Source organism: Carlito syrichta, unplaced genomic scaffold (genome assembly GCF_000164805.1).
Source record: "Carlito syrichta isolate Samal-C Ts95f unplaced genomic scaffold, Tarsius_syrichta-2.0.1 Scaffold309854, whole genome shotgun sequence".
In the NCBI taxonomy this organism is placed as follows: Eukaryota; Metazoa; Chordata; class Mammalia; order Primates; family Tarsiidae; genus Carlito; species Carlito syrichta.
Genome location: NW_007253950.1, coordinates 1517230 through 1532919, shown reverse-complemented (window position 1 = coordinate 1532919; position 15690 = coordinate 1517230). Strand labels below are relative to the sequence as shown.

The following is a 15690-nucleotide window of genomic DNA, read 5'->3' as shown; positions in this document are numbered from 1 at the left end:
GCCCCAACTCAAAAAAAAAAAAAAACCTGCCCAGCGCCTGGCGGGTCTTTAAAGTTGTAACTTGCCTTTTAAAAGGAAATATCTTTAACTGTTATCAACTCCTTTCCTGCCCCAGGTGATTGTCATGAGGCCAACTGCTGGTCCCGAACCAGCTACATGTTTTTGTGTTTATTCACTCAATCATACGAGAAATATATTTGAGCGTTTGCCGCATCCTGCCACATGCCCATGGCCCTTCCAGGGCCCGCCCATGCAGGGCAGGCCTGAGGGCAACACCACTTTCAGCTGGGCCACTTCCTACCCCTCCCCATGGATAACACCCTCCAAGCTGGAAATAATAATAGCAACAACAGCTACTGAGAGCTTGCAAGGGGCCAAGCACTATTCCAAGTCCTTTCGCATGGATCAGTTGATTTCACCTTCAAAACCCAACCCCAGGAGACAGATTCTGTTATTATCCATTTTTACATATGGGTAAACTGAGGCATGGAGCGGTTAGGAAGAGGAGAAAAACTTGTACCTACTGAGTGTATTCTGCATCCCAAGTGCCACACGAACTCACAGCTGAAACGCTAGGCACACTAAGTCATTCAGGTCACACTGCTGTTGGGAGTGGGTCTTCAACCCAGCATGCTCTGATGTCAGAACCTGAGCTCCTTGGTTCTCTACTCTCCTGCTTCCCAGGTGGGGCTCTCTGTCATGGCCAACCCTATGTGTCGAGGAGCTGTGAATAGCCCCGTTGAACAGAGGAGAAGACTGAGGGTCAGAGAGCCTCACGTCACACAACCAATAGTGCACCTGGAAAGCAGGAGGAAGCTGGGGGGTGGGGTCTGAGGAGAAACCCTCGGTTCAGGCCTCTCTCTGCCCTGGAGCAGATGGACACGTGTGTGAATCTGGACTCCAGGCATGTCCGTGAGTGACAGGCGTGAGTGTCAAAGGAACCGGGCCCTCCCTGGAAATTCTGGGATAGTGCCATGGTCCACACTCCGATCTGAGGCTCTCTCTGAGGCTCAGTGTTCTCAGTTGTGAAATGGGCGTAATAGTTCCTACCTCCTGAGCCACATTATGATTCCGAGACTCGCGGTGGTGTTTGCTCCCCTCAGGCCTGGGTGGATCCAGCAGCTGTTCACAGACTTCATCTCCTTCACGCTGAAGCTGGTCCTGAAGGGACAGGTGAGTAAAGCCATCCTCCTGCGGCCCAGGGTCATGCCCGGAGGTTGGATGCTTCCCCTCCCTGCCCTTTCCTGAGGAAGTGCCCCGGGCCGTCTCTCCAACGTGGCCAGTCCCCTGTGCCAGTTCCCGGTGCTGCCCCCCCCCCGCCGCGCCCACTAGCTGGAGGGAGGCCCCACGCCTCCTCTGGCCTCCTTTCCTGCTGATGAGCCTCCTGCCCCGTCCCCCAGATCTGCAAAGAGATCAACCTCATCTCCAACATCATGGCCGACTTTGTCCAGACCAAGGCTGGTGAGTGCATTTCCATCTGCATGCCCAGAAAGCCACCTGCCACAGCTGAGTGACCTTGGGGCACCACCACCCCCTGCCTGGGCCTCATGCCCCCTCTGGCTCTGACACTTGCTAATTAGCTATGGGCAGGCTTTGGCACGTCACTTCTCCTCTGGGCTGCAGCCTCATGAGCAGTGTGATCTTGGGCAAGTTGCTTAAACTCTCTGAACCTCAGTTTCCTCTTGTTAAAATGGGCCTGGATACCACCTACCCCCTGGTGACTGTAGGATTGAGGGGGGGAAAGTATTGTAAAATGCTTAAGACTGCACCTGGCTCATTGTCAGCCATTATGATTATAGCAGTAGCAACCTCACACCCAGCACCAAGCACAGGGTCAACTACATTTCACGCAGTGGGAAACTCTGAATGAGATAGGAGGAGAAAGCAATATGGAGACCAAGAGCTCCCCCACCCTTTCAGCATCTCTGCCCTCCCCTGCAAGGCTGTGCAGTAGAGAAAGAACCACTCAGAACTCTTTTTGTCTGTCCAATGGGGACATCCCTGGGTCGTTGGGAGGAAGCCAAGATACGAGGAGAAGGTAGTGTGAGAACTGGGAAGTACTGTCCTGTCCCAGAAATAATAATAGTAACAGCCATTGTTTGAAGAACCTACTACCTACCAAATAGCTTACTTACATTAGCTATGGAATCCTGATAGTGACCCAGTGAGGCAGGTACCACTAACCCTCATTTTACTGATGAGGAAACAGAAATGTATGGAGATGAGAGCCCCCTCACCCCCAGCTAGGAAGTGGAAGCAGAATTTGAACCTGGGCCCTCTAACGCCTCCCAAGCCCCTGTTCCCAGCAGCTGTGCTCCTTGGCCTGTGGAGGCTGAGGTGGCCAGGCTGAGGGGCATACCTGGCTCCTCATCCTCTGGCACACAGTAGGTGCTCGTGAACAGGGCGATGAGAGACCAGTGAAGCCCCAGGTAAGGAGACCCCCTGGGCTGCTGTGGGGTGTCGGGAGGCCAAGGCAGCACCAGGCCCAGGGCAGGCATCCCAGACTCCTGCTGGAGGGGCTGAACACAGCCCTGTCTTCCTTGGTAGCAAACCCCTCCCCTTCTCTCCACTCCTGTTGCCACATGAACCTGGAACGGAAACCTTGCGTGCCTCTCTGGGGATCCCATGCTGGTAGCCATGCCATCGGTGGGAGTTTGGGTAAAGCTAACAGGAGGGGTGGTCAAGGAAGGCCTCTCTGGACTGGTCCAAGCAGCCACAAGAATTTAGAAGGGGCTGGGCAGTCAGGGGGTTTCACTGAAGCCATGCTGTTGGCTCAGACTTGAGGGAGGAAGCCAGGAGCAAGGCCTGCACGCCCACCTGTGTCCCATCCTGCTCACTGGTTCTGCATCAGGGGCTAGAAACTGAGGCCAGCAGGCCGGACTCGTGCCTGCTTTTGAGGTAAAACCTTATTGGAACAGAGCCCTGCCCACTCGTGTACCTGTTGCCTGCAGTTGCTTTCCAGCTACAACAGCAGAGTAGGCTATTTGCAACAGAGACTGCGTCCCCCACAAAGCCTAAAACACTCACCATCTGGGCCTTTATAGGAAAAGTCTGCTGACCCCTGTTCTGGGCGACAGACTGGTGAAGTCCAGGAGGACTCCATGCTTCTCTCGGAAGAAGATTAGGAGGAAAAATAATTAGACTCTCATGCTGGTGGGCACGCGCCCACTTTAAACAAATGACCCTACTGGAGATGAGGACATGGTTGCTTGGGAGGTCAGGTCCCTGCCCTGTCACCCAGCAGCACAGGGCAGAGCTGGATTTCAGCCCCAACCTCTAACCCCAAGCCTCACACTCTGAACCAGTCTTCTAGAAGGACACCAGTGTGGTAGAGCCACCCAGACAGACGGAAGTCGAGAAAAGAGAGAATGAAAACGAGCTCCCCGCTCCGTGCCCCAGGACCCATTTTACAGATGAGAGCACGGGGGCTGGAGGCTGCGGCGACTGTGAGGGGGCAGGGGAGCTGGTGAGTCAGGGCAGCTCCCCACCCTGAAGCTCCACCTTCATCTTCCCTCCTGCCCCTGCAGCCAACATCCTCTCGGACGGAGACATCGGGGTAGACATTTCCTTGACAGGATCACCCGTCATCACAGCCACCTACTTGGAGTCCCATCACAAGGTGGGAGGGGTGGGAGGGTGAGGCAGGGGTTCGGCTTCTCTGGGTGCTAGGCCCTCGCCTGTGCTCCGGCCACCTGGCCCCCGCTTCAGCCCCACGGTGGCCAAGAGTCCTGTGGCCCAGCCTCCGAAGAGCCTTTCCTGGTGCAAGAGGTGGGCATGGGGTGGCCCACAGTAGTATGCATCCCAGCCCTCTTGGCAGGTGCCAGGGATCCCCACTCCAGGGTTCCCCGCAAAGCACTGGCTCCCTCTAGACAGCATGTTTGGTTTCTGTCATCCTCTATAGCACTGGTTTGGGGGATCTGACGAAAAGCTTTGTAGCCTTCTTTACTTGGGATATTGGTTCTGCCGCTGTAATGAAGAAACTCCAAATAACAACGGCTTCAACCAAGATAGACTTTTTTTCCCTCGCGTGCTGGTCCAAGTGTCTGCAGCCTGGGTGGTCTTGGTGCTCCACGGTGTTAGGCACTGTGTTCTCAGCCATCCCCCAGTGTGGCCCTCCTCTGTGTGGTCCCGGATGGCTGACTTACCCACCACAAGTACTCTGGTCGATCCCAATGGCCCGAACTTGGCCACACGGTCACCTATAGCTACAAGGGAAGCTGAGAAGTGTATTCCAGGCAGCTATGGGCCCAACCAGAAACTGGGTGGTACAGAACTCTGAGAAAGACAGGGAGAATGGATTTAGGGAACAGCCAGTCATCTCTGTGATGGAGCCTCTCCCCAGAAAAAAAAGGGTCATTTCTGAGGTTCATGGACACCCCTGAAGCCCGTTCACAACCCTTGGGCTGGATGACATTGGAGGGACAGGGAACTGGGCAATGGTTTGCCTTCCTGATTTCAGCCTTCAGGGGCTGATGAGCAATCAATTGTCTACCCTCAGAAGGTGCAGGGCTGATGGTTGTCCAGAGCGGGTAGCAAGGGGGTTCACCAGCTGCCCTGGCCGCTGTCACTACTGGGATGTAAACTGTGAGGGGAGGAACCACTTCTGACTGGCTGGTATATTGTGGTTGGGACATAGTAGGCACTCGAGAAGTTTCTGTTGAATAAATGAAACTGGGCACAGCTCTTCCTCAGTTTCCTCATCTGTAGTCTGGGCCGGATGCTTTCCAAGGCTCCTCTGGGTCTCCCTGAACCTGGCTCCTGAGCCCAGCAGGGGTCCAACCAATGTTCTGGCTTCCTCCAGGGTTATTTCATCTATAAGAATGTCTCAGAGGACTTCTCCCTGCCCACCTTCTCGCCCACACTGCTGGGGGACACCCGCATGCTGTACTTCTGGTTCTCCGAGCAAGTCCTTGACTCCCTGGCCAGGGCTGCTTTCCAGGACAGCCGCCTCATGCTCAGTCTGACAGGAGATGAGTTCAAGGTAAGTGGAGTGGGGTTGGGCTGCTGGAGAATCCATGAGTGCATGTGCTAAGTGAGTAGGTGTGTGTAGGAAGGAAGAAGAAAACGCTGGGTGGCAGGCAAAGGAGCCATGGACATCTAAGCTAGAGCAGCAATACTGAAGTTCAGCATTTATCAGGGCCTACTACATGTTAGACGCCAGATGGATGGATGGATGGATGGATGGATGGATGGATAGACAGATGAACAGACAGACAGGTGGAGATTTAGCTTGGCACATAGTAACTTTGCAATAAATGTAAGCTGAAATTAATATCTGTGCTGGCCAGGTGTAGTGGCTCAGGCCTGGGTAATCCCAGCACTTTGGGAGGCTGAGGCAAGAGGATTGCTTGAGGCCAGGAGTTCAAGACCATCCTAGGCAACATAGTGAGACCTCATCCCTACAAAAAATAAAAAATTAGCTAGCCATGGTGGTACACTGTAGACCCAACTATTTGGGAAGCTGAGGAGGAAAGATCGCCTGAGCCCAGAAGGTCAAGGCTGCAGTGAGCCAAGATCTTGTGGGCTTGTAAGATCATAGGGCTTGTAAGAGGTAACCCCAAGACCTGCGTGCTTTACTTTATGCTATACTAGAAATTCTTAAGTGGTGTCCAGTCCATGCCTGTCATTGAACTAGTGGAAACGGAGGCCTATCAAGGAGGAAAGACTTGCCCAAGATCATGGAGCCTGTGTGTGGCAAAGCAGGGAGCAGAAACTAGGTTTCCAGCCACAACAGGGATTCCTTGCACCACACCTTGCCCAGAGCATGTCATCTTGTCTGGGAGCTTGGGAGTTGGGTTTAGGGAGGGGCCCAGTCCCTGACACTACACTCGGTCCCTGCAAAGTTTCTTCCTGAGGATTAACCTTCTCACCTACCCCTTCTCCGTCTCTTCTCAGGAGGTGCTGGAGACCCAGGGTTTCAACACCAAGCAGGAAATCCTCCAGGAGGTAACAGCCCCTGTTTGGGGTCTATCCCATGCACCCCAGTCCTGCTCTGGCTTTAGGAATCCCCATGCAGCCAATAGCAACAGCAATGCCAGCAATTCATGAACAGCTAACATGAAGGTCTTTCCAGGAGTCTGACAAGGAGTGAAACGCTTTGTGCATTATATTCCTTAACAGTGCTCTCAACCACCCTATGTGTGAGGCACTTTTATGACCCCCATTTTACACACAGGGAAACTTAATAAATGGCAGGACTGGGTTTGAACCCAGCCATGTTGCCCCCAAGACTATGCTCCATTGTTCTCCTCTGTCATCCAGTGACCACAGGACCTGGGAGACTGGAACCTCAGGGTCAACCCCAGGCTCAGAGGGCCCCAACCATAGGATGTGAGGACTGACCCCTCCTGATTCTAGCCCAGCCGCAGGCAGTGATACTCATAATTCCATCCCTCCACACAAGGTTCCACTAAGAACCCATAATCACCTCCCTCGAATGGACCCTTGACCTTTCTGAGTAAGCCTCCCTCCCCACCGCTTTCTGGTCAACTCATTCCCCTACCCCCTGTGATGACTTCTCTATCCTTCACTGCAGTCCTCACGTCTCCAGCTGCCCCTTCTGTCTGTCTCTCACCTCCCTCTCCACAAGCAGTCTTGTCCTTGATAGGTGGGTCGTGCCACCAGCAGAACTTCTCCATCCTCTCCTGGCTCCCAGTCCTGCCCACTCACCCATACCTGCACACTCCTGGGGTCCTTCTCCCCTTCTATGAGAGGACTGTCCCTCTTCTCTTCTGAACTCAGACTTACCCAGCTCTGCGAGTGTCTCATTCTCCTTGCAAGGATGCAACTCAGAATCTTAGACATGTCCTTGACCGACTCCCTCTTCCCCCATGCCGACTAATGTCTGTCGCCATCTCCTCCCCAGGCCAAGCTGCCATTACCTCTAGTAGGGACCCATCTACAGCTCCTAGTGGGTCTCCCTGTATCCCAACACCCTTCTACAATTTGTTCCCACAGCAGCCAGAACAATCTAGTCAAGAAGCAAGACTGACCATTTACCTGCCTGTTTAGAACTCATCAGGAATAAAGGTTAAGAGTCATCAATAAGCAAAATTCTCTGATGTGGCCTCCAGGGTCCTGCATTTTCTGGCTCCATCTGCATCTCAATCTAGACCTAGCTCAACTGTTCTGTTTAAGAGTTGATGTCTTTCATCAGCTCTGGAAATTTCTTGGTCACTATCTCTTCGATATTAGTCTCACCCCTATTTTCTCTATTACCTCCTTGCATTTCCATGAGATGTATGTTGGGCCTTCCCATCTTTCCATTTCTTTTACATCTCTATGATAAATTATGGATAGTTTCCTCAAATATCTCTTTCAATTCATTAATTTTTTTTACAGCTGTGTCTTATCTGTTTACTCATCCAGAGTTTTTCATTTTAATATCAATAATTTTTATAGCTAGAAATTTTAAATCTAATTTATATGGAGTCTTGGGTCATTTCAATATGCTTATACTTATTTACCGATTTTTAAATAATAGTTACTTTGTAGTTTCTTCTGGCTTGTTGTGTGACATCAAATTCTCCCTTTATTGTTGTGTTTGCTGGCTCTCTCTCACGGTGCATGGTTTCCTTGTGTAGTCTATCACTTTTGTCTACTTGTAGGCTCATCTTTAGGGCAATTTGGTTTTCCTGTGGACATACTCTGCTCCCTGGATTATCTGCATTCCCTAAGAAAATAGTTTTGCATTTATTTCTGCCAGGGACCCCAGAGGTTACATCATTTATTAGCCTGTGTGTGTTTGTATGTTAGTTCCTTAGCTTAGCAAGCCCTGCGCCATGCTGGCACTATAAATACACACTTCAAGCCTGCATGTGTGTGGCTTAGGTTTTTATTGTGTACTTACCTTCAATCCCCATCCACGGCTCCTGTGGGTCTTTTGGTGCATTAAGTATTTTTGACTTTTTCCCACTGAGGGGAAATGTCTGATTTCCACCTCCATGTCTCACTCCCTTGTCTCCTTAGGCCAGCATGATTGGAACCCGTGTCCAGCTCCTTGTCTTTCTGGGCCATGTTGCTCACAGTTTCAGTTTTCAGTTCCCCCTTTGTCTCTAGTACTTGGGATTGTCCCTTTCTTCCTTTTGGGCTCAGCTATCTATGAAGTGACACCTTTTTTTGTGGCATGTCCATTGGTTTGGAGGTTTTCTGGGGAGGGTCTTTGAGCCCAGGCCCACGGGCTACAAATCAGAGGTCCTCAGGCCACATTCCCAGTCTCCAGCTGCCTGCTCTCTCCTTGTGTTGGCCATGCTTCTTCCACAGGGCTCCTGTCCACACTGCTCCCTCTGCCAGAAGAATTGCCTTCCCCTTTCCTGTTGGATTCCTCCTCACCCTCAGGGAAGGCCTCTCCCACCCTCCTGACCAGGTCAGATCCCGCCTCGAAGGCTCTTGTACCACAGCCTGGCTTATCTCTCCTTCAGAGTAATTCTCAGTTGCAATTCACGTTGAGTTCTAGGATTATCTGGGAAATGTTGGGCTTCCTGAGGGTGGAAGCCCAACTTAGCTCTCTGCTGTATCCCCACCTCCTTCACCTATGACTGAAACATGGTCAGTACACCCTGAATATTGTTAAATATAAGCATCAGCAACACCTCTAGGAGGGTCACCACGCACAGGGACTATTCTATGCTCTTTGCATGGATTACCTCATTTAATCCTCAAAACAACCCTATGAGATTGGAACTATTATTATTCCATCACACAGTTGAAGAAGGTGGGGTACAGAGGCTAAGTGAAGATGTCCTTACGCACCCTGAGAGGCAGCAGGTCAAGGAATGACTTTCTGAGCACACAGACAAGAAGACTGAGGGTCAGAGAGGACAAGAATCTTCATTTGCCAAGTCAAGTGCCAAGTGGGGTAGAAACTAGGGCTCAGGCCTTTGGAGCTCTGCCTGGGGCCTGAGTCACTACCACCCCAGACCGCTTCCTTTATCCCCAGCCCGGGGGACCCCAAGTCAGCTTCGTCCCTCCTGTCTGTGAGGACAGTGGCTGCCGCTGTTCTGATGGGCCCCTGTCCCAGACGTGGGACCCCTGTCCAGATTGGCCCCCATTCCAGCTGTGGGACACCTGTCCAGATGAGCCCCCATCCTGGTCATGGGACCCCTGTCTTTCACAGCTTGTTGGCGGCTTCCCCCTGAGCCAGGCCCAGGTAACCGTTCACTGCCTCAAGATACCCAAGATTTCCTGTCAAGACAAGGGCGTCGTGGTCAGTTCTTCCGTGATGGTGAAATTCCTCTTCCCACGCCCAGGCAGGCAGCATTTCGTGGCTTACACCTTTGAAGAGGTGAGGGGGTGCAGGGGTGGCAGGGAGTGGGAGATCTGGCCCATGGCTGGGCCATCAGGGGCAGGTGCCTGGGGACCTCTGAAACCTCCAGGTTTTTATCACCTCTGTAGGGATTGGTTGTTTCTTGCATGTGACTTCCAATAATCAAAATCATACAGTGAACATTATGAGGGGTTCGCGTGGGGTCTCTGCAGTCTTGGTGATTATTTTCTTTCCTGAGCTGAGTAGTGGGATATGGGTGTTTGTCACATAGGTCCTCAACCCTCTGTCCTCAGCTATTAGTGCCACATGGATTTCCAAATTCAGAATGTTGTGGATTTTGGAAAGGTAGTGTCATGTGTGTGGGTACACTGGTTATGTTGCAAAATACCCCCCACAGAGTCTGGGGTGCCACTCTGTAATCAAACACGTGGGCATTTCTCCCCATGTGAATATTCATATGAAGCAAGATAAATATTATAAATAAGCCAGGCACAGCGGCTCATGTCTGTAATCCCAACACTTTGGGAGGCCAAGACGGGAGGATTGCTTGAGGCCAGGAGTTCAAACCAGCCTAGGCAACAAAGCAAGACCTTGTCTCTACAAAAAATAAAAAAGCTGGGCGTTGTGATATGCACCTGTAGTCCCAGCTACTTGGGAGGCTGAGGCAAAGGGTCACCTGGGCCCAGGAGGGTAAGGCTGCAGTGAGCCGTGAGTGATCGTGCCACTGCACCCTAGCCTAGGAGACAGAGTGAGATCCCGACTCAAAAATACATAAATAAATAAATGTTATAAATAGCTTCCTACTCAATGGTTAAGTTTTGCCAACATACATGAAAAATCGTGCAGTTTTCAGAGCTTGCTTGATTTTGGAATTAAGAGTCAATATTCTTCCCAATGCTCTTTTGTATATTTTCAATATTTCTTAATAAACTAAAAACAAAAGACAAGAGTAATGCAAGCATACCGAGGAAAACAGAAAAGGATGAAGACAAAAACTGCAGCCACCCATAATCCTCTTGCCCAGAGGCTCCCCCATGTGGACACTGGGGTGCATTTTTTTCTTCTGGTGTTTTATTCTTCCTTAGAAACTTTGGATTTTGGAATAATTTTAGATAGACTAAAAGTTGCAAAGCTAGTACGGAGCGTTCCCATGGATCCCTCGCCATTTTCCCTGTTGTTCCCTGTTGATCTCACACAACTAGACTCCATTCGTCACAGCTGAGAGATTCGCGTTGGTATGCTACCGCTAACCAAACCCCAGACTTACCTGGATCTCCTCAGTTTTTCCACTGACATCCTTTTTCTGTTCCAAGATCCAATCCAGAATGATACCTTGTATTTAGCCTTTTTTTTTTTTTTGCTTTGTCCCAGAACTAAGCAAGTATTTAGCCTTAAAAAAAAAAAAAAAATCTCTAGCCGGGCTGGGTGGCTCAGCCTGTAATCCTGCGCCTTTTGGGGGCTGAGGTGAGCAGATGGCCTGAGCCCGCGGGTTCGAGACCCGCCTGGGCAACTCGTCGAGACCTCATCTCTACACTAAATCAGAAAATCAGCCGGGCATGGTAGCACATGCCTGTAATTCCAGCTACTCGGAAGGCTGAGGTGGAAGGATCGCCGGAGCGCAGCGGGTCGAGGCTGCGGTGGCCGGGAGTGGCCGCTGCACTCCAGTCTGGGCGACAGAGTGAGACTCCAACTCAAAAAATTTAAAAAACTCTTTACCTTTTAGCCAGGTGTGGTGGCTCACACCTGTAATCCCAGCACTTTGGGAGGCGGAGGTGAGAGGCTTGCTTGAGCCCAGGAGTTTGAGACCAGCCTAGGCAACTTGACGAAACCATATTTCTAGGAAAAAAAAAAATCAAAAAATTAACTGGCTGTGGTGGTGAGCGCCTGTAGTCTCAACTACTCAGGAGGTTGAGGTGGAGGGACTGCCTGAGCCCAGGAGGCTGAGGCTGCAGTGAGCCATGGTCGTGCCACTGCAGCCAGGGCGACAGAGACCCCACTCAAAAAAAAAAATCTTTAATATTTTATATTACTATATTTACTTAATTCTAGTTATTTAAGAATCTGAGGCCAGGCTCAGTGGCTCAGCCTGTAATCCCAGCACTTTGGGAGGCTGAAGTGAGTGGATTGCCTGAACCCTCGGGTTCAAGACCCACCCGGGCAACTTAGCAAGACCTCGTCTCTACAATAAATCAAAAATTAGCTGGGCGTGGTAGTGCACACCTGTAGTTCTAGCTACTTGGAAGGCTGAGGCTGAAGGATCGCTGAAACCCAGCAGGGCGAGGCTGCAGTGGTCAGGAATGTGCCTCTGCACTCCAGGCTGAGAGGCAGAATAAGACTTCAACTCAAAAAAAAAAAAACCTGAAAAGTTCAGAGTACTTGTTAAAGAAAAAACTGTTCCATGACACTCGCTGAAGTATGGTAAGGAGGACTTTATTCAGGACACTGTGATGGGGTAGGGACCACTGCAGTGGAGTCTTGCAGTGGACGGGGTTGGGGCTGGGGGGGAGATTGGGTTCAATCCCCAACACAGCTTGGGCAAGTAAGAATCTATAGCCCAGGAGCAGGATAGGAGTCAGGGGTAGAAAGTGACCGAGAGGAGGCATCAGGGGTGAGAAGGCGAAACCGACCTAACAAGGTTCCAGCTGAAGACAGGGCAGGGTACTCAGACATCACGTGGGGCTGGGGAACACAAGGACCATGATCAGATGTCAGATATTGAGGGTGGGGTTTTCTTGCCAATCTGACTTAGCAGGGTTCTCACTAAAACTAGATTTTACAAGGGAGCGCACAGATCGTCCTGGGAGAACGTTACAAACCCCTGTTAGGCCTCCCACCCTTCCCAGATTGTTTCATTTCCCCTCCCCCGACCTTCCTAGGAGTCCCCACTTGTTTCTGGCTCCTGGAAACCTCCTTCTTGCTTGGGAGTCTGGCTGTGAACATAAACTTTTTTGGGGAAATCGGTGTTCAAACCAGACGTCTGAACTGGGGTTGAAGAGAGTGCTTCCCGATGATGGGAGTTGTGGCTGGATCTCAACGGGCAGGGAGAGTTCCTGGGAAATATAAGTAGGTCCCGAGGAGGGGACTGCTGGTGTGGTAGGGACAGGGCTTGTTTTGGGGTGGAGGAATTGCTGGTCAGGCCAGGAGGTACATTGCAACCACCTCACTGAGGCTTAAAGACCAGAAGGAGGAAGTAGGAACCACAGAAGCCCTGGGGCTGGGGAAAGGAGATGACACAGCTGGTTCTGGCATAGGACCCTGGGACTGGGGAGGCTTCACATTGAGCCCTGGCTAAAGTGACAGAGAGGGGGAGTCGCCCTCTAGCATCAGCTCCCGGCCACCCCTTCCCTGTGCAGAGGGAGTTCACGAGGTCTAGAACCAACAGGACACTTGTTCAAGATCACACATCACATTCCTACCAGAGCCAATAGCTTCTGTGCCTCCAACACATTCATTGTCAACTGTATCTGTTGATACAGTTGATACACTCTGGGCCAGGCTCATATGATTTCTGATTTCCCAAACTTCTAGTCTAATAGCCAGAGATAGACAATAACTAACTAACTAGCCAAGCAAAATACTATATAACTGCTAACTATGCCCAGTCTTGAAATACATATAGGTGGTGAGAAAGGGTATTTATACAATTTATAACTCCAAATCAAGAGGCTATTTGAACATTACCTAATGTCAAGCATTTTAAAGCACAGATTCCAGGATCCACCCCCAGAGTTCCTGGTTTGGTAGGTCTGGGGTGGGGCCTGAGAATTTGCATTTCCCACAAGTTCCCTCCTGCGTGGTGCTGATGCTACCAGTGAGGGGACCACACCTGGAGTAGCACCAGCATTTTGTCCCTAGGGTGCAGAATGCAGAGCCTCCCACCCACCAGCACAGCAAGCCTCATCTTGCTTTGATGGCAGCTTTGTTTCGGAGGTGGAGAAAGTGAGCAGTGTGGGAGATTCCAGGTTCATGCACATTACTCACCACCCTGGAGGAAGCCACTGGGAATGTGGATAAGTCATAAGCCAGGAGAGGAAGTGCTCAAGTGACTTCCCAGATCCTAACCCCAAAGCCGCAGGTGTTGGGAACTCCCCACAGTTTCCAGAAGACCAGTGGCTAGGTCTGGCCCCAGGCACCCCGTGCCTCCCCAATTGTTCGGTGTAGGGAGGCAGGGGCCCTGGACTTGGAGTGCTGCTCTCTGTTTCGGGGTGACCCCTGGCTCATAGCGAATCTGGTTTCTCTCCCCAGGATATCGCCACTACCATCCAGGCCTCCTATTCTGAGAAAAAGCTCTTCTTAAGCCTCTTGGATTTCCAGTACGTGCTGCAGAGATGGAGGGGCAGTTGGCTCAGCAAATCAGGCCCAGGATTGGGTCTTGGTGGAGAAATATGGTTCCTTCACCCCAGGGCATTTGGGAGATAAGACCTCCACCTAAGTAGAATCTGATTTAAGAGGAAGAGGCACCAAGGTTGGAGAGGGCCTAGTGGGAGGGAGATACTGCCAGAGCAAAGGCCTAGCAGCCAGATTGTCAAATCTCAAGAGAGAGCTCAAAGTTAGGAGACAGAAGTGCTCAGTGTTATTCCTAGATTTCCTTTTCTGGGGGCTTTTCAGGAGGGGCCCAATAGAGGGTCACAGTCTCGTCTTGTTTGATTTCAGAATGACACCAAGGACTGTTTCCAACTCACCTCAGGTAGGTGTGGACTTGGGTGGACTAAGAGAAATAAGCCCTGTAGGACCTCACACCTTCAAAAAAGCAGACAGAAAACCCAAAAGGAAATCAGGCATTGGGATCAAAAGAAATGAGACCCAAAGCTGGTCTGTTCTGTATCTCCCGTGACCCTCTCCCTGTTGTGTCTGTTGGGAGAGCCTTGGTGTTGCAGAAATGGCATCATGGTGCTATGGTTAGGGTGGGGGCAGAAGAGCACTAGCCAAGCAGCCCCTCCCTGAACCTTGATCTCCCCTCTGTGGAATGAGCTAACAGTCTGAGTCCTCCCCAGGGCCCAGGAGGGCTCCCCAGGAGACGCACCATCGGGAGCAGGAAGAGAGGGTGGGTTGGGATGTGTTTCTCCTGGATGGGCATGTGGATGGACCCAGAAGCTGTGTGGCTTCTGCCTGGGGGGTGGCACTTCTGTGCTCCAGGGAGCACTCACCGTGGGCTTCTGATTGGCAGAGTGGCTCCGAGTCTGTGCAGAGTTTCCTGCGGTCGATGGTCACCACGGTGGGCATCCCTGAGGTCGTGTCTCGTAAGTGAGGGCTGGGTTCTTGCTCCCCCTTGAAGGCCCTTCCCAGGCAGCGCTCCAAGTGTTGGTTGTGTGACCACTGGGGGTGGGGGCTGGGGCAGAGCAGGGCAGCAGAATGGCAAGTCCTGTCACCAGGTCAGCCCTGCTGTAGCCCGTCCCCAGAAGCACTTGCCCTCTCTCCTAATTCAAAGCGAAATAAATGTTCATGGAATGTTGGTCCAAAGGGCCCCACCATCTCCCACTGCCCAGGATGCCACGAGTCTTGGGCTGGCTCTGCCTTCCTCTACCCAGGAAAGGCTGACTGGGCTCCCTCCTTGCCCCAGGGCTCCAGGTGGCATTTACAGCCCTCATGAACAGCAAAGGCCTGAATCTCTTCGAAATCATCAACCCTGAGATTATCACTCGGGATGTGAGTATGAAGCCCCCCACCGGCTTGCCTCCTGGGAAGGAGGCCCTGGCAGCCTTCTCAGGGTGGCTGGGGGCTGTCAGGGAGACAGGCAGAGGGGCTCCCCCAGCTGGCTCCTGGGGGCCGGGAGTCTGCCCAGCCTGCGCCTCCCTCCTCCTGCCTTCTTCCAGGGTTTCCTGATGCTGCAGATGGACTTTGGCTTCCCTGAGCACCTGCTAGTGGATTTCCTCCAGGGCTTGAGCTAGAAAGCACCGAGAAGGGGGGACAGAGCTGAACCAGAAGGCGCGCACCAGGCTCACAGCGGAACCTGGCCTCTCCCCCCTCGGGTGGGGGTCAGGGTGGGGACAGGGAGATGGAGACAGAACCCCCAACTCCTGCCCATGCTAAAAGCCTCTTGGCATTAAAAGGCTGAATCCGGAGTTGGGTGGTCTTTCTTCTCTGCCTGGGGTTATGAGGAGCAGGGGGGACATAGCTCACCAGCCCTGCCCCTTGCTGGCCAAATCTGACAAGCACAGTCCTGCCAACCCACCTCCTTCAGCCCTTCCAAGGTAGCCATTCCCAAACCCTCCAAGCTCCCCAGTGCCTGGAGGAAGAAATCCCAACTTCTCTCCTGGGGGACTCAGGTTCCCCTGTCGGTCCCTGGGTACCTCCCAACTCATCTCCTAACCCCACCATTCTCTCGGTCTGACTGGCTTCCTACGCAAGACGTCACTCTGTCTCATGCAGCTCCTGTGCTGGACAAGAAGTGGGGCGGGATGGACGCTTCAGATCCCTAGGATGGT

The 15690-nt window shown here is 52.0% G+C and overlaps 1 protein-coding gene across 2 annotated transcripts in view; it reads left to right on the top strand.

Annotated features, from left to right (window-relative positions):
• CETP (cholesteryl ester transfer protein) overlaps positions 1–15324 on the top strand; it is a 20236-nt gene extending 4912 nt beyond the window's left edge. Inside the window, exons 6-16 of one of the 2 annotated variants that reach the window (XM_008068038.1) lie at positions 1104–1173; positions 1401–1461; positions 3528–3619; positions 4802–4981; positions 5896–5946; positions 9116–9283; positions 13511–13578; positions 13919–13952; positions 14433–14505; positions 14826–14911; positions 15079–15324. In XM_008068038.1, coding sequence (XP_008066229.1) covers positions 1104–1173; positions 1401–1461; positions 3528–3619; positions 4802–4981; positions 5896–5946; positions 9116–9283; positions 13511–13578; positions 13919–13952; positions 14433–14505; positions 14826–14911; positions 15079–15153 — 958 coding nt within the window. In that variant the 3' untranslated portion in view covers positions 15154–15324. The remainder of the gene's footprint in view (positions 1–1103; positions 1174–1400; positions 1462–3527; positions 3620–4801; positions 4982–5895; positions 5947–9115; positions 9284–13510; positions 13579–13918; positions 13953–14432; positions 14506–14825; positions 14912–15078) is intronic. The other variant, XM_008068039.1, reaches the window with a different exon arrangement.
• The last annotated feature ends 366 nt before the right edge of the window (positions 15325–15690 follow it).